Source organism: Lasioglossum baleicum, chromosome 3 (genome assembly GCF_051020765.1).
Source record: "Lasioglossum baleicum chromosome 3, iyLasBale1, whole genome shotgun sequence".
NCBI lineage: Eukaryota > Metazoa > Arthropoda > Insecta > Hymenoptera > Halictidae > Lasioglossum > Lasioglossum baleicum.
Window position 1 is genome coordinate 6293747 of NC_134931.1, and position 22368 is coordinate 6316114.

General features: G+C 41.2%; 1 protein-coding gene across 4 annotated transcripts in view; it reads right to left on the bottom strand.

The window, feature by feature from the left end:
- Positions 1–3410: 3410 nt before the first annotated feature.
- Scgdelta (sarcoglycan delta) overlaps positions 3411–22368 on the bottom strand; it is a 287276-nt gene continuing 268318 nt past the window's right edge. For all 4 annotated transcript variants that reach the window (XM_076420930.1, XM_076420932.1, XM_076420933.1 and 1 more), the window contains 3 exons: positions 10801–10990; positions 7584–7776; positions 3411–5247 (listed from right to left, as the gene is read on the bottom strand). In XM_076420930.1, the coding sequence (XP_076277045.1) occupies positions 4890–5247; positions 7584–7776; positions 10801–10990 (741 nt within the window). In that variant the 3' untranslated portion in view covers positions 3411–4889. The remainder of the gene's footprint in view (positions 5248–7583; positions 7777–10800; positions 10991–22368) is intronic.

The window sequence follows — 22368 nt, forward strand, 5'->3', positions numbered from 1 at the left end:
ACAGGCACGGTCCATCGACAGTAAACTGAACTCCATTGGTATTGAGCAGCTTTAGCGATCCTCTAGCGGGTTAGAAGCACTGTGAGCCACGGTACGGCTAATAAAATTGTACGTGTCGAGTATGGGATCCGACAGCGATTCCTATATACGGAACGTCTTGTTTTAATCGATCCCTTTAATTATAAGAAATTTCTGTCTAGAGGACAGCTTATAAAACTACTGGTTTTATGAATTTCTGACAGAAATGAGTAGGTTTAATTCGAAACAATAAATCCATTTTATACTTTGAATACCGAAGGATATTGATTGAATAATCAAGCTATTTTGTAACTAGACTGCGGATTTTTATGGATTTATCAAGACATTGGCTGGTGGAGATATAAAACAGGAAAAGATTAGATAATTCGAAGAATATTGTTATGATGTTTTCAATGTAAAAATAAAAACGCGGTAAAATCTATTAAGCGACGGAATAAATTCTTATTTAACTCCTGCTGCCCACAATCGTTGCAAAACATTTTTATTCTGCATAAAGATCCGCACTATCCGCAGTCTATTTATAACATTCGGAGGATCATGTAACATCGTCACAACATTCAAATGTTCTAGTCATTATTCCTACAAAAAAATTAGTTATCTAGGATTAAATCGGTACACCGTAGATTTGCGATACCGAGAAAACTGTTGTATTACGAAGACGATTAAAATTATCCTCAACCGTAAGCTGTCCCCTAAATCATCCTCAACGAACTTTGCCCGACTGCGGGGTGAAAAAAGAGATAATTGAACAGAAGTTCTCCGACAGGGTGACGGACGAGCAGCCCCGAGTAATAGAGGATAATTAATCTAGAATCTATTCGGAGACCGGTCGCTCCGTTTGAAACCGGGAACTGATTAATTAACCGGCCGCTTTGTTTACGTAGAGCCGGGACTATTACCGAGTACTTTGCCAGTTAGATTACTTGCACGATGCTCGAGTGACGCGACACGGTTGCAGTTTTCTGTCCGGCGGAGTTAAGGCTGCTTCCGGCAACTCACCCCCCTTTCTCTCTCTCTCCCTCTCTCCCTCTCTCTCTCTCTCCCACCGTCAACCCCCCTCGTACAGTGGCGGCAGCGGCTGTCAGATGGATTCTGTGAACCGTGAAATTGTTGCTCGGTGTACTGGCGCGGCCGATAAAGCTTTAAATACGAATTAGTGGCACTCCTGCCACGCGAAACCTGGCACCCCGCTACGTCATCCCAGACGTTTCCACGCAGGCAACATCCGAACCCGCGCGCTGTCTGTCCGGTATAATTAGTACTCGGTTACCGAGGACGTTCAGGAGGGACAGTAGATCGGTTACCGTCGATACCGTAATTAGTTTTACCCCGAACGGGCGTAACTAGGATTTTGTTGAAAATTCGCTGTTACGGGCGGCCGTTGGCCCGTTGCCCGCCGCGATATTTGTCGGCCACGCGAAATGCACGAAAGAAACTAGAGACAGCCAGCCTCGATAATGTACCGTCCCCCCTTCTAATTACGTATTTGTTCACATTTTATGCACTATTCGGAGTAAATTACGTACACGGATGCCAGGTTTTAAGCTGATTGCGCGTCCGTTCGGTCGTGGGTGACTGGGCTAATTCGGGAAACACAGGAGAAGATGGGGTGAACGTGTTAAATGCTTTTTTTCTTTTAAATAATTCATGAAATCTCTGTTCAATGCCCCTTTTAGAGATTGTTTGAATATTTATTGCGTTTTACCCGCTTATTGTGGGATCGAAGTGTTGGTAAGAATATGCATAAACGAGAGGTGCATTTCCTTCTTGCTGCGGTAGTTTAGTCCTCGATTGGCTTCCTACCAGAGTCTGCTTTCGAAAACAGACAAAGCTACTTGGGGAATGATCGGCGATAGATAAGTACAGGCTAAAAGTGTGATAGTTGTTTTAGAGGATGATTTAGAAATTAAACAGGAGTAATATCCAATACGGTGAAATTGCGATCTTCCGGCAATAGTAGTACGAGTGTGAGTCCATTTTACTAGTCGAGATTGAAATCATGCCACTTATTCAATGAAGGAAGGTTCTTACTTAACCTGTCCAACTGGGAATTCTGTGTCCTTAATCTTAAGTTAAAACTACCAGCTTGTTTAAACATTCAACAGGTTCACTACTACGGTTTCCGCCAACTGCCTGCATACATATAATTTTCTATTAAATGCAAAGTATTAGATACACTAGCCTCCTGTGTAGCGTGGTTAAAGAACTATTTAAATAGACACAGTATATGCACTGTAAATGTGAAAAAGATTGTCTAAAAACACTATACACTTACCTACTGCTTCAAAAGGGATCGTGAACACAGTCATTTCAAATAATTTTTTGATCTTGTGATACGAAAGTCTACTGTATATAAGTGTGAAAGTGGTCTTCTGGTAGCGAACGTGTTAACCCTTAGCAGTCGAGGGGTGACTCGGAGTTACCACTGAATAATTGCTGTACCATTATTCACAATATTGTTTACATTATTAAATATGTTGGTACTTAATCGATTACTACACATTTAAGTATTGTATAAGATATTATATCAATTTCAGATAAATAAAATGAAAAAGAAATCATACACAATGGAATTATCCTAGGTCGGAAGAAATGTATAATTTTGAAGTTAAAATAGCTTCGACTGCAAAGGGTTAAGATTATCGGTCTACAGAGTGAACAGAAGAGAACGATTCTGAATGTTTCTTCTTTAAGAATCTGCGGCTCCCGGCCATCGCGTTTCCCGATCCCCTGCGTTTTAGGGTAATACAGCAGGATCTAAGGAGAGCATTTTTCATCGAGGTAGCGTTGTTTTTTCCTTGGCCGCTGCTAATTCACACCACCCACGTTCCCTCCGGCCCGCTTGTTAGATTGCTCCACTCCCCCGCCAGCTTAATCCCCCAACCCTCGGTCGGCATGGCCGAGGCCGCACTTTGTTCCCTTCCAAGCTGGATGCAATTTTAATCTCGAATTCCGAGAAAATTACCTTGCCGTCAGAGCCGTTTAAGAGGCTACTAGGTGAGATTGCCCCTGCTACCTGTCAGCTGGCTTGACATATACTATATTATGCAGCGAGATCGGCTTCTCCCGTAACTATTTTCGTTTCGCCTAATTTCGTGTCCATTATCATTTATCGCACAAGCGAGTGCGCCGGCGTTTTTCCTCGGCACGAATATTCCTAGTGCCGAGAGCTCTTTGTTGATATTAAGAGCATCAGCGCGAAGAGCTGCCTCTTTCGCCCTTAACGAAAAATCTTTCAGCAACGGATTAATGGAACGTCTTAGCTTGCATTAAATGATTAACGGCTGATTAGAGGTTCGATGATACGTACCCGCCGTGATCCTTCCGGTGAAACTCGACGGAGAGAAGAAACGGATTGAACACTGCTGCGGTTATTAATAATAGTAACAATAACGTCTTTATTGCCACATACATAAATAGATGGACATGGCCGGTGTACAGCGTACAAGCTGGATCACAACCTGATCCTTTACAATAACTACACACGCTTCTTCCATTACCATTACACACGCACCAAAATAAACCATTTTCTAACCATGGCGCAACTCTACTTGCCGCTCTGGAACCGGACGAACAGACATCATTGCTGGGAACTGTGTCGGAGGAAGGATAAGCTAGTTTCGGTGCCACCACGCATGTTCTTTTTTATTATCTCATATCCCTTTTGTATTAATTTCAATTGTCCAATCGTGAATTACATCAAGGAACAAGAGTTTAGCGCGTTTGTAACAGGAATTATGACACCTTACTCTCACGTTCCAACTGTCTATTCTGTTTTATTGGAAAGCTCAGATAGAAATGACCTTGACTAGCCATCAGTTTCTCCTGGAGGTTTTCTCCGCCCAGCAAGAAGTTACATGGACGCGTGTACTCTTTCATTTTTGTTCTCTCGTTTTTTTGGACTCAAAGGAACTGCATATTGACTGGGCACGCGAACGTTTGCGCAAACAAACGAAGAGGCGGGTAGCAAAGGGTACGGGTTAGGGGTGGATGACTATATCTATCGGACAGGAGCAGACAGGAACGAGACGACGATTCAATGTTGCCTACCGGTGATCGGAGAGTTTTATTGATATACAAGATATACATCACGGAGTAGCGCTGCGCTGACAATGCTACGTACACACATGGTTGGCAGCTCGAGAGTTGACGTTTGAGATGATGTACTGTGCATTTTACGCAGCTAACATAGTGATATCCAAATTAAAAGAAAATTTCGATCATTTTTCACTCTTTCGTTTTAATGAAATTTCATATACTCATAACTCATCACTAATTTTTTGTCCGATGTGCGTAAGATCCACAGTCTAGTGATAGTTTTCTATTTTAAGCAGATAACGTCAGGCAAGATCAATTTCAATCAAGACTGGCTAAATCCGGGCCTACACTTTTCGTGATAGTGCGAGGCTACCTTTAAAAGATTTAAAGCAGAGTAGGTAGTTCTTCGAGTTCTGATTGCCTGTGTTCATTCAAACGTCAGCTCGCGAGCTTCCTAGAGTACACGGGACTCGTGGAGGGAAACTATTTCCCATTTAGAGTCTCCAGTGTCCTTCGACGAGGCATACGCCGTCGAGGACGCTTAGTTACTCATCGGCGTGCAGGTCCAGCGTTCCCAAAGAGCACAAAAGGGACAGCACTGCGCCGCTCTAGAATGGAAACACCAGCGAAAAGCGAAAGGCCTCGGGCGATCTCGGGGCTTCGACTACTGTACACCTTGTCACCTGCTCGGATCTCTACGACTTCCCGCGACAGTTTCCTTTTTGAGGGCCACATCGCACGAGGGGGCCGTAAGAAACCACGGGAACCTCTCAGTTCTCGATTAATTCACGTCTAAGCCGAGTCACGGCGTATTAGCAAATCGACTTGTCCGCCAGACAGCTACCTTCGGACCTAGCGAGAAACAGTTTGCCGTTAGCACAGGCACACAACTGATAGATCGTCGTTTCCCTCTGACTCTGGTGGGTAGACGTCCTGGATGAATGCTGCTGCTGCTGTTGCTGTTGCTGCTCTCTTGACGGATGTCCTTGGCTAGGGCTGGCAGTCTTCAGTCCCTTCATGAACACCGTCTTCGCGTCCAGCCTGATGGCTCCGTGGACACTTTGAAGCTTTAGGTCGGTCAAACACGAGGCCGCGATCTCGTTCGCCCAGGACTCTATCACCACACGCTGCGGAGCGCTGATCTTCAGCGATCTGGTTGCTGACTCAAGCCTGTGAACAGAAAACAAGTTGGCCTTGTTAGACTTTCTGCTTGTGAGAAAGTGTGCGGACTATGTTTCGAAGTACAGTAATGCACATGTGGTAGCTTCAAGATCGACACTAGCTAATTCTCTCTCAAAGAAGTCTGTTCAGACAACTATAAATTATAAATACGGCAGGTATTTAGGTGATCCCATTAACTGAGACACCCTGTGTATCGGGACGTTGCTGCACATCGTCCTACACTATTGCCCGAGGGTAGCTTTAAATTTTAAGTAGTACATCTCTATATATAAAAATGCAGTGCTGACTCACTCACTCACCGACTAACGCCCAGGCTAAACCCTTGGACCTAGAAAGTTGAAATTTTGCACAGAGGTTTCCTTTATGATCTATACAAGGGATAAGAAAGGATATTTCGAAATTCAACCTCCAAGGGGGTGAAAAGGGGTTGTAACGTTTGTATGAGGAATATTTTGTTCATGGTCGGATTTACTTCAGACTTGGTCTTAAAGCTCTTTGATATAATTAATCAAACACCTATTTCGCCATTTAAAAAGATTCAACCACCGGGGGGGTGAAAAGGGGTTGCAACGTTTGTCTGAGGAATATATTATTTGTGGTCGGATTTGCTTGAAACTTGATCGTAATGCTCTTTGATATAATTAATCAAACACCTGTTTCGGCATTTTAAAAAATTGATCCCCTAAGGGGTGAAAAGGGGGTTTGAAATCTAAGATGGCGGCATAACATAAAATTAAAACTCTATAGGGGTGAATGGGGGGTTAAAAGGTTTTATGGACAAACAATATCAATTTCCGAGGGCATCAAACGGTTTTCTATGCGAGCGAAGCCGCGGGCAAAAGCTAGTATTATAATAGTATAAGGAGAGATTCATGAGCAATTAGTTTCCCAGGTCTGATCGAGTACATAATGACAAGCATATTGGAATCTTGGTTCGTGTTTTTCTCGGCGTTTGGAATTATACCAGAAAGTATAGAGAAAAGGAGAGATCTATTCGTGACTGCATTCGAAGAGGTATGAATAGCAGTATGAGAAGCAGCATTGCAATATCGTGCGACAAAATAATACATCCACTCGTTGCTGCCGAGTGACTCGCAATAATCGATCCTCCTTTCTAAGAAGTGGTGAAACGGCGTCTTCGACCATGCTTCTTTTCCAATACCGTCTATCCCCCTACCGCCAATCTATTGCGTCGAACCCCATCGTCGTGCTCGAGGAATCCTCGGTATTTCATATCTGGCATAAATCCAATCCTATGAATATAATTTTCCGCGCGAGCTAAGTTTTATTGTAATCGTAAATCCGTCTGTAAATTGCCCGACACTATCAATAACCGCGAAAGCAGCGGCGTCGTCCTTGTCGAGCCACCCTCATTCTTCCGAGCATTCGATTTCTGTCGTTCTGATACACCGACTCGCTATTCTAGGATCCCAGGCGATTGCTACTTTCGTTTGCAAACTGGCGATGTTGACATTTTCATGGTAACGCCGATCGGCGAGTGAAGAAATTGGTTCTTGATAAACGAGCCATATTTCGAGATAGAGAAGAAGATTAACGCTAGCTTTACGGGCCCCGTCAGAATGACGAATCTACACATCTCGTGTAGATTTCATTGAAAAAGACTGTACTTCTGGTAAGCTTTTGAAATTAGAATGTTCCACATTACTAATATTTACCCTGTTTATTTAAAGTAACGCAATATTTAATATCACTTAAATAATAGAACGGAAAATGGTTCGAAAATTTCTGGGTTATATATTACAGTTGAATGTCTCCTTCATATCCCACTATCAATACGGCACAGAATCGAAAGAAGCACAGTTCACTTCCTTTAAATATCCTTCCCTGGTTTATTCACGGAAAATCGATATCCGAAGAAAGTTCCGATCCTCGAAAATGGGCCGGTGAATCGAGGCATCATCGCCGCGAAACTCCGGTCCGATTATTTGTAGCGGTGGATGCGCGAGGCCGATGAACAAGTGGAGAACGTACTTTTGGATCGCCCGGTTATTTGTGCACGCTCGTGTCTGTGTCTCCATCAGGAGTGATTACCGAACAGATAGAGAAAGCAACCGAAAATGCACTGCAGATTTGTTGAACTAGGTCAGGCCTACTTTTAGACGCTCCGGAAATAAACGCGGAACAAAGACACCGGACTTTAGCCGAGAGAGTGTGCTACCCCGGTTATGTGTAAGCTCGCTTCGATATTCATGCTCGGTAAAATATTCAGTGAATCATTTCAGTCACATGGTACAGGAGGTGAGCGGCGGAATAGAGGGAGGAGGGGAGAAAAAGGAAAAATAGTTCCTTTGTTTCGCGATTACCTGAGACCACGTCCCGATTCCCCTCTGACCAGAGGCGTTTGAACGCTGCCTTGGAAAACTGCACCCCCTTCGCCAGTTACCCTCAGCATTTCAGCTCCCACCACCACTCGCTCCCTGTCGGCCGAGAAGAGAATTCCTCCTCGAGGGTCAGTTATCCGGAAGCCTTTCGACACGCAGTCCACACGATCTTCGCCTGTTAACCAACAAACCACTACTTGCATCACTGCTTGACAAGGTCAATAAAATTCTTCCAGGCAACGAGGTACACCCGCCAAAGAATCTTTGACAAAAATCGCTGACCATATTTGTGAAAAGCGGTCTACATTGCTTCTAACAATATAGATGATCAATGATAAATGATATAATATTCCATTTTCGTTCTTACTATTGCTGAAGCTTGACAACTTTAGAAATAACACTGCCTTTATAAATTATGAGCTTACATATGGACCAGAATGACCTAGCACGTATTTCTAACATGAAAAAAGTCTGAAATAAAATGTTCGATAACCCCGTTGTGAAAATTTATTCGGGTTATAAAGAATTTAAAGTATCTGAAATTATAGAACATTTCAGGAAATTGCAGTCAGAAATCACGTGGGATCGAAGTATATTTCCATACGCCCTCAATTTTCGACTACGCGCACTTATATACGTACATCGAGAATTCCAAGATATTTTTAGCTTTTGTAATGTTTCTGTAATAGCTTATCCTTGTTCAGCTTGTGACGGCTACCTTCTACGCTCGCCACGAAATGGGCAAATAGTCGAGACCTTCCCGCTACTCCTGACCCGTCACCGATCCCAATATATCTGTGGTTGTCGGGAAGAACGCCGCATGTCACATAATTTCACTTTCGAGATATTGCCGTTTAAAGTTTTGGTCACTAATGATTTGCCATAGGATATCGGTTCAATTGCATTATGTTTGTGAGCCTTTCGAATTTATTTGCATTACTTTTTTCTGATAAAGACGTATAGATATACTAGAAATCTCAATTAATGCATAAACTGAAATTTTTTGACAATGTGATATGCGGCGTTTTTCCTGGCGACCACAGACAGATATACCGTCCTCAACTGCCTTCCGATATCCCAGAGTCTAAGGCAGGGCTAGATAGCCTTACTGATGAGTCCTCTAGCGGGCCTAGGACGAAACGGTCCCTCCTCCCCCGTCCTTTTCCTTCTCTCTCACATTTCTATAAGCCGCCAAATTGGTGAACCCGACAATGAACAGAACGCAATACGGAGAAGTAATGTGACTGTTGGAGAGGAATGAGTGTCAGTCTTCAACAGTCACGTTACATTTATAACATTTTTCAATTACAAAACTTCTTTATTTTTCATTTTTGTTCTAAGGAGAGTTTTATCAACTTAGTTGTTGAATTTTTCTGATTATAATGACACTACACACGATATAATTTGAACTGTATTTAGTGGTTTAATTGAGGGTATGTAGTGCGCCTTCGGTCGCGCAGATCGTGTTTACACGCGCTGTCCTTTTCTACGTTCGGCGCGGTCGGCGAGATCACGCAGAATAGTAGAACTACAGGATCTGAGAAGCAGCACGGAACGCGGGAGGGTTTTTTAGATCAAGGCTTTACTGTGTTAATTACACGTTCATCACACAGTGAACCTCAAATCAGCCGTTCGGCTTGTAAACATAATTATAAGTTAAACAAGCGTTGTTTCTTCAATTACCAATACTGGCTTAAATATATTTATTTTTCTTTAACACAGAAGGCCTCCCTAATTTTGTACAACCATCAGTTTTAAAAAAAATTGATTCTATCTTCATCCTAACTTTCTCTCTCTTTCACTTTCTGCTGTTTCTTTTTTGCTGGCAATAGAACACCTTACGGGTTCACGGGATCATTATATGCATACAGCTCACATTAATCCGTCGATCGATTTCGAAACGTTGCTCAGAGAACACGGGATCGTAATGAACCGTTCGAATTCATTGGATCGCTAAATGTTCCAGGAGAAGCTGAAAGGTTCGAAAGGGAATGCTTAAACGTCTCCGAGATTCCCTTGGGACAGTGGGATTTTAGTAAGGACGAAGCCGAATAGCCTCCCGACGTAGCATTCTTTTTTTCTTTCTCTCTCTCTCTCTCTTTTTCAACCGCACAAAAGGACGAATTGAACGATATCCATTGTTTCGGCGGTTCTATCTCGGCGGACGGTTTAAAATACCGATCCCCCCGTCGACGTTAATACATTGTAACTGAAGTCTCGGAGATTGTTACGCGATTCGATTTATAACGGGCGCATGTAACAGTTGTACACTGTTGTGTGTTATCGATATACGAAAGCTTTTGTTTTATGTGGCACAAAGACACAGAGAGGCAAAGAATATCGCTTCAAAAAAAAGATACTCGTTTAGTTTTAGTACTTTGTGAACAGTGGAGCCTTGACGTAAATAGTCGTGCTGGAAAAAATGGTGTCTCGTAATTTGATGTTTTAATTTTTTTTATACCTTGTACTGAATAATAACATATTCTGCATACGTAAACTATCTAGAAGTGTGGAACTTTTTCCAATATCGATCTTTCTGATATTTATGTTTCATTAACTCTCAAATGTAAGCGCATAATAAAAATTGACATATTGAGAGTATTAGGTCAATGAATTACCTATACTTATTTGCAAGCTCATAATTTAATCAGCAGCAGTGCCGGGTTTAACGCCCCCCTTTGTTTTTAATAAGTTTATGAGAGTATTCTTGCAACTTCTATTTCTGACTTGAGTTTGAGGACCCCAAAATTTTTATCGCTTTGGTCCTCCACTTGACTCGATCCGCCATTGATCAATAGACAAATATGTTACAAATGCTACGTTATATTTGATAAGCTATTTTCTCCGAAACCATTGCAGATATCGATATTTTTTTAGATTTCCTAAATGACAAGCAGGATGTTCAACGAAACATTTGTTCGATCGGAATTTTTTTAGCTCAAATAACATGGTTCAAGAGGAGCTTTAAGGTAATTATATCAAATTTTCCTTCAGTTTTTTCTAAAAAAAATTCTGATCGAACCACTAACAGCAGCATAACCTGAGCTGATCACGCGTCGCGGTCCACTCTACATAGTATATAACTTTTTTAGTAAATAATAATTAATATTGATTATTATGATTTGATTTAGTAGCCAAATGATCAAAATAAAGATTAGTTACGATAAAAATAAGATAATGAAAATAACTTAATTCTCACCGACAGTCAATCGTGCGAGCAATCTACCATCGTGCGACCTGGCCGAGGCTGTGAAGTTGCTCCACGACTCCAAGATCAGATTCTTTCCTCGCCTGGATCGCAGGCTGGAGGCCACGAGGGCGTCAAGAATAGCGGCCTGACCTCTGAGCTCGATCCCTCCGGGCACCACCTTCAGGGAGCCGATTCCCTCCTGAAAGAAGAGGAAATGACTGACAGGAAATAAACGGGAGCATTCTGTCGGTGCTTTCTGGGTCGACGGGTAGCTCCGTCGATCGTCTATGAAAAATAGAGCCCATAGGCCTCGGTATTAAAATTCGGTCGGCGCGCCGCGCCGTGCCGAGTTGCCTCGCTCCCGGTTCCGTTTCCTTTCTCCGTCTCATTCTTTCACGTTAACCATCGGTGATCTCCTATAGCTAACCCTACCCTCGCAGACGTCTAGCTCGTTCATTTCCCGTATTTTTATGGGTTCCACCGCGACGAAATACATTTCGATGTAGTTCCCGAGCCATGATTCAACAGGACAAAATTAAATACCACAGGCGGACATTATTGCTGTTTCAGACGGTTGAATAATAAATGCGACGATGAGGTGAACGCAGTACTGTGACTGGGACCCGCTATGCCGAACCATTGTGCACCCCCCACCGACTCGTTGAAATATTTCTCGCATAATATTGGAACAGTGGCATAGGCAGAATTTTATTTCCAAGTATGGCTCGCCTAGCTAGCCAACGATGGCAGAGAAGAGGGTGGTTGGACGCTTCTCGAGTGTATCGAGCGGAACGAGAAGAACGGCCGTGGGCGTTGCGCCGAGATGAACACAGACACTCGCTATAAATTATGATTATTAATAATCCAATTCACAGCCAGGAGTAACATTGATCTAATGAAGCTATTTCCTGGGGAAATCATTGTTCACAGTGTTTATGAAGACAAGGTTGCAAAAAGCTCAAGATGATTTTACATTTGAAGGTCCCGTGCGCAAATCCGCATATTGCATGAATTTTTGTACGTATGATCGCGACCCTAACCCCAACCAACTCGAAATTGGTGGGCGTAGCTTTTCGTCAAGTTCATAAAAAATTATATTAAATCTGTCGCTAAGGGATGCGATAAGATTTCTGGTAAACTTGTCGAAAAATTACGATCTCACCGATTTAGTGTTGGTTGGAGTTAGGGTCGTAAGGTGGCGGAGAGGACCGCCTCGCATAAGCAGTTGTGCACGGGACCTTTAAGCTCGCACGAGCCTTGTTTCTAAACAAGATAAGCGGCCGGAGGTGAGCAACTAATACTGACGCGTACGCTGCTACAGACACACAACTATGGGCAGAATTCAATGCGCTAGTACATACCGGCTGAGGTCTCAGTATATTCCGAAATCCGGAAAAAATAAATTTTACTCGTGTTGTTTAATGTTCCATTTAAAAACAGAATTATAATCATGTTACATTTTGAACTAACGAAAAATAATTCCTTACAGCTGAACAGTTTAGCCCGTCGTATCATCAATTTCTATATAAGTAACTTTTCATATGTTCACTAATTTTCCTATAGACTTAGAGCAGACACTTTGTGTGATCTGCATTATCGGAACCCAATCTCCTCGCCTCCGTTTCTTTCGACGAATACCGTCCCACCCTCTTCCCCGAGCCATCCGGCCTTGATCGACCGTTCATTTTTTCCCGCCAGGCCTCGGATAAACGTCGATAACGCGTAGTAATTGCATTTCAAGTATCGACGGTCGGGCTTATCAACCGGGCGGAACGCGAGCAAAACGTCGGCGGTTCGGGCCCGACCTTAAAATCCTGCTCGAAAAACCTGGTTCCTTTCCCTTGGCATGGCCTGAACCACTGTCTACATTGGTTTCCGATGATTAGTCACTCGATTGGAAGCAATCGCCACGCATATACTGTCCCGCCTCGCCGTTTCCACTTATTATTACGATTGCCCCGGACGAAATGTTGCAGTTGGGTAGACGCCAGACCTCGCCTAGACTCACAGGCATTCGGACCGGCTTACCGAAGTCGGCCCCCCGAACAACTGCCTTTACGGTTTCCTGGCTCTCCAACGGAGAAACGAACTGCGCCAGCACCGCAAGACGCTTACAAACGGTCGAGTTAAACGGCCGATTCATTTTTCCAACATAATTCCCCACTATGGAACCCGTGATTCTGCTTGGCAAACACGTGTTACCTAACTGCGTCTGCTCGTTCATTCTTGTCGGGCAATTCTACATACACGATGTCTTATTTGAATCCTTTGCACTCTGTCAAGTTTCAATTTTTTAACCCTTTGCAGTCGGAGGTATTTTAACTTGAAAATGTAACATTACCCAGAATAATTCCATTGATGAATTCCATGGTTATGAAATTGATATAAGACCTCATACAATACTTAAATGTGTAGTGATTGATTAGATACCAACATATATAAAATAATGTAAACAATATTTTGAATAATGGTACAGCAATTTTTAACGGTGACTCTGAGGCACCCCTCGACTGCTAAGGGTTAATATTCTTTACAGATGTGCGAGAGAGCCCGAAAATGTCGAGTCGGGAATGCAGCGGATCGAGACGAGTCGGGTTACGAAAATTTCGGGATTCCCGAAAACATGTTATTTATTGTGGAAGTATTTCTTAAATGATTTGTGTGTGTGTGTGTGATTTACGTAACACTGAGACCATGTTCGACACTGATGTATTGCACTGATGTTTACATGCATTGTGCGAAACGATCACTGCGTGCCTTTGTGCAAACAAGTAGGCGTGCTCCCATTGTTCCATTGAATATTGGCAAGTTCATCGCTAACACTAACAGAGTCAATTCATTGATGTTTGTCGTCAACTGTCCTCGGCCAGCATAGAGCCATCAACAATCAGATCAATATTCTACTCTTATCAATACAAAACATAAACAGCGTAGAGAGAAACAAGTCATTTCAATGAAAATGTGAATATCGTTTCCTAAGACCTTCCCATTAGATAGTTTAACACTTCATTCCATATTTCTACAATAAAGTTGAGCTACTTAATATAATCACTTTTTCCTCGCATATCATCCCGAATATTCTGATGAGATTTGTCGAATTAATTACGTAATATTCTGTGTAACATTTGCATGAATGTCTTTTAATTAATTAATATTTCAATTATTAACATGGAAATGTAAAGTAATGAAATTTTACTTAAATAATTGAAATAGATTTTAAAAAACACACTCGACTGAATTTTGTGCGAACAATACTATAAAGAAAATTGCTTCACGAATTTATTATAAAAATCAATAGCATTTCCTAACTGTTTTACATATGCGTATGGTGTTTAATTAATTAAATATTTAAGTCTATAGCGGAGTAACTGAGAACTAATCTGTTTTTAAATGCTTTTACGAAAGAGTGAAACCTAACCTGCTTTAGATAATGGCATCTATAGTCTTCTCATTACATAGTTTCATTGGATTCTTCGCTCCTATTAATATTTTTAAATGTTTCTCAGAGCTTAAATCGTTCCATCATGTTTCTATTATTTAACAAAATGCTAGTGTCCGACATTAAACTGCAGATGTGCACTAGGTGGCTTCATTTTCAAACAATTTGATCGTCTAGTTTCAGATAATTCAACAGTTACTCGAAGAGAATGTCGATTCTTTAAATCCACGTTTAAGATCTTTTTCCCTTAGATTTCATTTGAAGTGTTCAGTAAACGGTTCGATTTTTCGTTTCGAGTAGTAGTAGTAGTAGTTCGATCATCAATCATTCGAAACAGTGGTGCCGGCATTTTCCGAGGGCGGTCGAAAGTTGCATGACGTCTTTCAATTTTTAGTTCGAGTTCGCCTTTCGAGCGTACGACCAACCTAAAAAGCAGCGGGCTGCTATGGCCCTCTCGACGCCATTGGGGTTTACGATTACGGTTAAGTACAGGGCAAAGAGATCGTATCGTTTTCCGAACGATTTAGCTAATCGAGTGGCACCGCGATGGAAGGCAAACGCGGCCGCAGCTATGCGCGCTACCCGGACCAACGCCGGCACTTCCGACTGCGGGAATTTAAACAAGGATCAAGCGCCGCACCCGCCAAAGACTCTCTCGGCTTTTTCTGATAATGGCCACGATTGTTTCAATTTGCGGCCCCGTACGGAAACTTCATTCGACGCGCCTGGCATCGTGGAACAGAGTTCTGGGCTGCACGAAAGCGGTTCTTTCTTAAATGGCGTGTTGCCGACACAATCACCTTAAAGAACTTGAAAACGCGCTTGTTTAGTTCAGAGTGTCAGGGCTAAATTCCGCGGCGTCGTAAATCACGAGCACTGGATAGGGTAAATGTGCCTCATTTCAGCTCCTACACATTAATCACACAGTAGATAATCTTTTTACATTTATGGGTTCTAAAATGAATTTAATACAATTTTGATTAATTTCAGATCTACAAAGGCTGCTACCACTGGAAATAAGCTTTTATTTGCTCCTACTTTCTTAAAATTTACCTAGAAAAATTAAAAATTGCATAAACATCCGCAATCTAGTAATCAGCCATCTCGAAAACAAATTCTTTAAAATAAATATCTTTTCATGCTACGTCCCATCTCCATCTGTTTTCTCAGTTTTATTGGTGTTACAGAACAATAGTTACTTTATGTATTTCTCCGAAGGCATTAACATACATTATATGTGCCCATAATTATGAAAGTGGTCTAAGTCAAAATTTAAAAAAAAATGAGTTTATCACTTATTTCACCTCATTATTTTAAACTAAATTAATTCAACGTAATTTTTACGATATTGTCAAAAATGAACCGTTAACATTATATGGAATTCTAAATATGGAAAGGATATTATAACTTGCACCACGTTTATAATTATGGGCACACATAAGGTGGTTTATTTAAATCGACTTTTTCGAACATCTTTAAAATTTTCGGTACGATTGATATGACTATTATTTATAATTACTTATTTCATATGCGTTTCTCAAGAGTTAAATTTTGCGTTTATCATTAAAACAATAATATTGCTTCAAAGTTCCAGTGGGAAAAATAACTGATATATGTCGGCGTGTACTTGATAAGATCAGGCTATACAATTATGGGAGAAATTATTATCAAGACAGAAGTCGATTCGAGTTCGTGAGATGGTAGCAGAACGTTCGATTGAAATCCAAGCAATCGCAGTCGCGAAAATTAACGATCGGATATCCGACAGCCGACCAATTCAGTCGAACTTTTGCTTATCGCCGAACAAAATTAGGTCGGAATCGAATCCAATCGGCGGGATGGCGAGCTTCAATTCGAAACGACGTTATTCTCTGAAGCTTTCCTGCATTATTTCGTGTCCCCTGTTTACTCGCGGATTTATTGTTCGCGTCCAGTTAAAAGGACCGCTTAGAAACTCGAGCGTGGATGCAATCTCGTTTGCTTGCTAGCTGCTGAAATATGTAGCAATGGTCGAATAAAGAACATCGTAAGGGGAACAAACATTTTTCCATTATTCTGAAGCTGATTTATGTCTCTGCTTTATATAGAAACCATAGTATATTTATTATCTATACAATAGTATTTAGCTACATTCCACTAAAATCGGACTCATTATTCGTTTCTCAAAACAGTTTAACGTAATAATAAGTTCCATTTATAGATTTTATATTATACATTTATAATATTTATATTGTTAGAGCAACAAGGTGACGTTAATAAAGACTTTCTTTGATAACGACTTTCTTTCTTCCTTCTATCTCATATTTTACATCTTTTGGCAGATTTTTAATAAGCTCGCTTACAATCTTAAAAACTTATTTTGCACTTTCTTTTTCTATCGTTAATCACACGATGACTGCCACGCCTATATTGAACATACAAATTAAGAAAAAATTGCATACTTACATACAAAAGTGTAAAAACACTGAATATGATAAGCGTTGGGAACAACAAGTTGGGAGAAAAGAGTTCAGAGCGCAAAGGGTTAAGTGGTCTTTCCGCTATTTGTCGAGTTCGACTGGACAATAAAACAGAATAGAGGGTGAATGATATTTCCAAGCGTGATCAAGAATCGTTTAGCGATTCATGAGAACAATGGTTTAAGATCGTGAGAGCCGAGTTGATATTTGCGTCATGGCGTTCGAGACTCTTAGGATTTCGAAGTCTCCCTATTGGACGAGGCAGTGCTCATGAGGCTTGAGCGCCGCGTGGAACGTAATGAAATCCAAATAACACCCCTCGCACGCGTATATCATCATAACGACGCCCTCGGACGACGCTGCTCGGCTGCTCGTCGCCCATAAATTAATACAAAGCGCGTTATTTACAGGGTTCCGAAGGCAGTCTCGCTCTCTCGGCCCCTTTGCGAGCAGGCCAATTCGAGAGGCGGTGCTCGTTTTCTTCTCCGAAATCGATCGTTAACATATTGCCGCTTGATTAAATTCTTATTGACGCTCTCGGCCGTGATTCTCCCCTTCTCCGTCACAAATTATAATTGTATGTATAATTGCGCATCTTATCGTTGTCTACAATTTTCTAGCACTCCTGTTCCGATTTGGCTGTCTTTGCATACTGAGCTTTTGGGTTTTTGTATAAAATAAAGCTTTCGTGTGTATCTTTGTCGTTTCACCGTGTGATATGTTTATTATTCATATGTGTTGCACGATATGGTAATAATTTTTTCTTACTGTTTTTAGATTTTTAGGAACATTTTATTGATTTGTCGAATATACATTACATATTTAATAAACCGCGGAAAAGCCTTCTCGCAATCATAATTTTTGTCGAAAAAGAACTTATTTATTATATAAAATTTCAACCAATTTTTTAATGGCCTAACATTTGAAAGGCTACTAGTTTAATGGCTCGATCGGGATTACATATTTTAGTATGTTCTATTTTCAGAATTATTCTCAGAAGTAACAAGCACGTCGACTCACAAAAGTGTGTTTAAGTAAAGAAATGCATCACGTTAAGCTATGTAATAACACGTAGCAAGAGAGAACTTTTCGAGTTCACACGACAGAACGCGCAGGAAGAGTCTATAGTTTCAAGACTCCTGCGAAGTTTAAAGACGAACTTGGTTTCAGTGAATAAGTGAAGTCAGCTTTGGGAGTTGGTTACATTGTTGTAATAATCGTAACTGTCGAATGGAAGAATACATATAGAAGAAGATCATATGAGAATATGATGATTGTATAAAATGGTTGTACCCGAGAAATAATCCAAGTTGATTAAGTACAATTAATTTTTATTAAGTTTCATTAATATCGACATTTTCGGCATTGCTAAACATTTAGAAAGTAATGTGGATGCATTAAATACCGATATGACGATTCAGTTTTTACCAAATGAACTTTGTGGACTTTATATACTCTTGGCGAAAAAATTTTCGGAATTTTTTCCGGGACACCCCCCAGGATTGTGGGAATTTTCGAAATTTCAAAGCAGCAAGTTTTTTTCACGATGACCTTGTATTTTCTTTGCATATAGTTATAGAGCATGAAAAGACAAATTAACGATATATTATGTAAAAATGTATACAGGTTGTCTCAGCTGAAGGAGACCACCTAAATATCTACTTTATTTTTAATGTCACAAAAAATATTTATGGCATAATTGAAATGGTATCGAAGGAGGAATATCATAGAAGAACAATTTCTTTTGTCCGGTTATTTTTTCATAGTTTTTTCAAGATCATCGTTATTTTTTTTATCGGAAAAACTAATTTTTTGTATTCTTTATAATTTTTTTAAATTATTGAATATGCTTAACTCATTAACAAGATGTAATAACAAAAAAGTTTTCCCGATAAAAAATAACGTTGATCTTAAAAAAACTATAAAAAAATAACCGGACAAAAAAAATTGTTCTTCTATGATAGTTCTCCTTCGAGACCATTTCAATTATGCCATAAATATTTTTTTTGTGCCATTAAAAATAAAGGAGATATTTAGGTGGCCTGCTTCAGCTGAGACACCCTCTATTTACGATTCGCTATAATGGAGAAAACCAAGTTTTTCAAAAATCCAGATTTTTCAAGCTGAATGCAGCATGTTTTTCCGTCATTCGATCGAGTTAAAATTTTACATAGATAATTTTTTTAGGTAGTGTCACAGTCATAGAAGGAGTCTTGAAAAAAGTTCGGATGTCGAAAAGTAAGGTCCAACTGTGCTCCCTCGCGTAAGCATTACGATGTTTCCCCCGATCCAGCGACCAGCGAATCCGATCAGTTCAAGAACCCACGATCTTGTCTACCCACTGCTCGAGCACCAATAAAACAACCTCGATTCGTTCGCATCTAAATTCCAGGGTCGTCCGGCGAGCATACGCCAACATCGAGATTACCGTCGTAGCTGTTGAAGTGAGGCGCAAACGGAACGCGCGTCTCTTCGAGGGTGGTGAGAGAGAGAGACACGCGTCGAAGTGGCGGAGCATTCAGGCGTGCGCGCGAGCACGGGCACGAACCTAAACCACACTGGTAATCATACGTACATATATAGGCAGATGGTACGTACACCACGTTAATGCACCTCACGTAATTATCCCGAGCTGGACAGGAGTCGCCTAACTTCTGCCCCGAGTAATCCGACTCGTGGCCCTGTCACCACCTACAACCCCCTCCGTGTCATCAGCCTCACGCCCCCATCTCTTCTGTCCCCAAAAGGCCGTCCCGAGATCAAGCTTCGCGACGCGGCGACATTGCAATTTCGTGTTATTTTATGTCGCGTCCAGCGCAAGGATTAAATCGCGGAGTGTACTCGTGGCTCGGCCCCGGCCTGATATCCGGTGAGGATTTAGTAACGTCCGGTATGATTTCGTGGTTGGAACAAGGCAATACGGCTCCCTGGTGGCGTCGATGCCCGCCGGTGTTCAGGATTAGTTCGTTCCGTTTCGTTGTCGCCGACGAAAACGGAATAAAAAGCTTCCAACTCTCTCATGCCGCCGCGCACGCGAAACGTTGTTAGCCACGACACTTGGCCAGGCTGATCTGCTCTGGACAGAAAGAGGTGCTCGAGGTGCCACCGAAATATACGATTTCGAGAATCCAGTTGGTTATGTTCTGATTGTTTCCGCGCGTTAGGGACACCCCGAGACAGGTCAGTGCAAATCTGTTCGAATAATTTATTACGAAGGGAATTAAGCGTTAAGCCTCGCTCCGAAAGTGTATCCCTCAGGTACGAATCGAGACGATAATACTGGTTATCCCGCGTAAAGTGTTACAAGCTGGTTTTACCGAAACCATTGCAGATGTCCGCTTGAAAATTTGATGCACTAAGTGGACCAGAGGGGTTCACGTTTTATAATTTGTGAGTGTGAGTTCCCCAGATGTAGACGGGGTGCAATTCTCAATTTTATAGATTCTATGTATATTACTCCGCATCGTGATATTTTATTGACAATGATTTTGCATAATAACAGCGAATAGATTCCGATTCAGGTAACGATCATTGAATTCTTCATGGGATCGCGGAACATCGGAGAACTAATTGGCAACCTATTGATAAGTCAATCGCAGCATTCAAGTCTGAAACGCGCCGAGTAGGCTATTCTCGCCTCTCCCCTCTCGGCCTCTCTTTTCAATCTTCCTAGATTATAGGAGTCTGCGTGCGCCTGTATCGATGAAGAAAGAAAACGCAAGAGATAGCCCGGAGAAAAGGGTCGAGCTTTATAATGAGCGGTCTTTGCAGATCACTTTCTTAAGATAACGAGGCGGGCGGGTAACCGATCCATAGCTGCGATGACTGTTTGTTTTTCGTCCTTATTTGCGGCAATACATGCAAACGACGTCCCATATACACGCATGTGTATATGAATACACTTCTGCGTTCATGTATCGGTATATATATAAATAAATATACGTACATAAACTATTTTTTACACTAATGGGAACAATTCTTTATATAATTTACAAAGAAGATGCCAGGAGACGGGACGCCCTAGGGGCATCATTAATGCCGGTACAGTCTCGGCCCTGGCATCCTCCTTTATAATGCTCCGGCCTTTTCCAGGTGTCTCGTTTTCCCCTTCGCCTCGGCCTCTTCGGTTTCCGTCGCCGGCCTTGCCACTTTCTTCTTTCCTCGATATAATCATTTATTGTAGGTATTCTTCGCTCTCTAATTAATCTCTGCCTCGAAGGTACCAGTCCCAGAGTCGCGGAGACAGACGATGGTCCTACTCCTCCCTCGACCGGGTTACCATCGAGCACGGCGTCCTTTTCCGCAGGATTAAAAATGAGCCAGAGAAAGACCGTTCCGGATGATGACGTGTTAGGCAAAAGAAAGAGAAGGTACCCACGGTTTAAACGAGCAACGAACGAGACACGTTCGCTCTGCGGAAACCGCGGAGAGCACGTGGACGCGTACACCTGCCGAGCTCGCGCAGCTTCGCGACTTTGTCAAGGTGCACGGGACGCGCGTTGTTTACAATTTTTAATAACCCGACTTTTTGCCTGCTAGCTCCTTTGATCCCACGCTCCTGCCACTGCACACACACGCGCGACCCGCTAATTACAGTATTTCGAAAGGGTTAATGAATTTTCCCGGTTAATTTACCCCTCGATGCAACGAGCATGGCTTAATTCGCGATGCGACGATGATACACCGAGAGCATTAAGGCGGAAATGGCTTCGTGTTTCGTTTCTTGTTAGAGCTTCTTCATTCATACTCGTGGAAATTAAACAGGAAATTCAATCATTGTATTATTATGGACTCTCGCTAGGTTTTACCTGCTATGTTTGCGTGCCTGAAATGTATGACTTAAGTGAGATTTTTCAGGAGATGCGGCAATGCGTATGAATTACGGGTGATGAAGCAAAGTTGTGTGTGCTTATTAATTATTCTTTAGAAACCAGATTTATGAAGACAATGAAAAGATAATAATTAATTAAAATAGAATATATGGATTCTTATTGATTTGTAAACACAAAAATTTAGTAGAAATCATTTTTTTTTGTAGAAAGTGAAGTTCTAAGAAGAAAGTTTCTATGTTTTAACATAGTAGTAAAGACAAGCCGATTAAGGTTACTTTTCTGTAATGTACCAGGTTAGGTTTTAAAACTTAATGAATGTGAGACCAGTGGAAGTGGAAATATATTCTAGTTAATCATACATTTTATATTTTTTCTTCAACTACATTCCTCCATGAAAAAAATTGAGTACTTTTAGAATCAATAAATTAAGATATGCACATACTAACAATTTTTACAGATAATTATGAATAATTATGAATTTAAAAAGAAAGTAATTGTCAGAATGTTTAAAATTGTTGCAGTTGTGCAACGATACTTATGGAATGCTTTTGTACATCAAATAAATAAATTCTTTTATTTTCTATTCTGATTTTAGGTGATTAAGCGTATCAAATACAATGCAATGTGATTATCTATTCGGAAAGTATTCAAAGAAGAATAAAAAAGAATTTTGAGAGAACGTTCAACAAGTTTTTAAAGGATATAACTATAAAAACAAAGGACTTTTTGTAAGATCATTCCTTTTTAACTTTTCTATTTTCTGCACAGTTAGTTTCTTCCTGAGTTTATTGACAAGATTTAAGTTTTATTCTTAGTAGCCTCGCAGTGTCATGTACGCGCGCCTAAA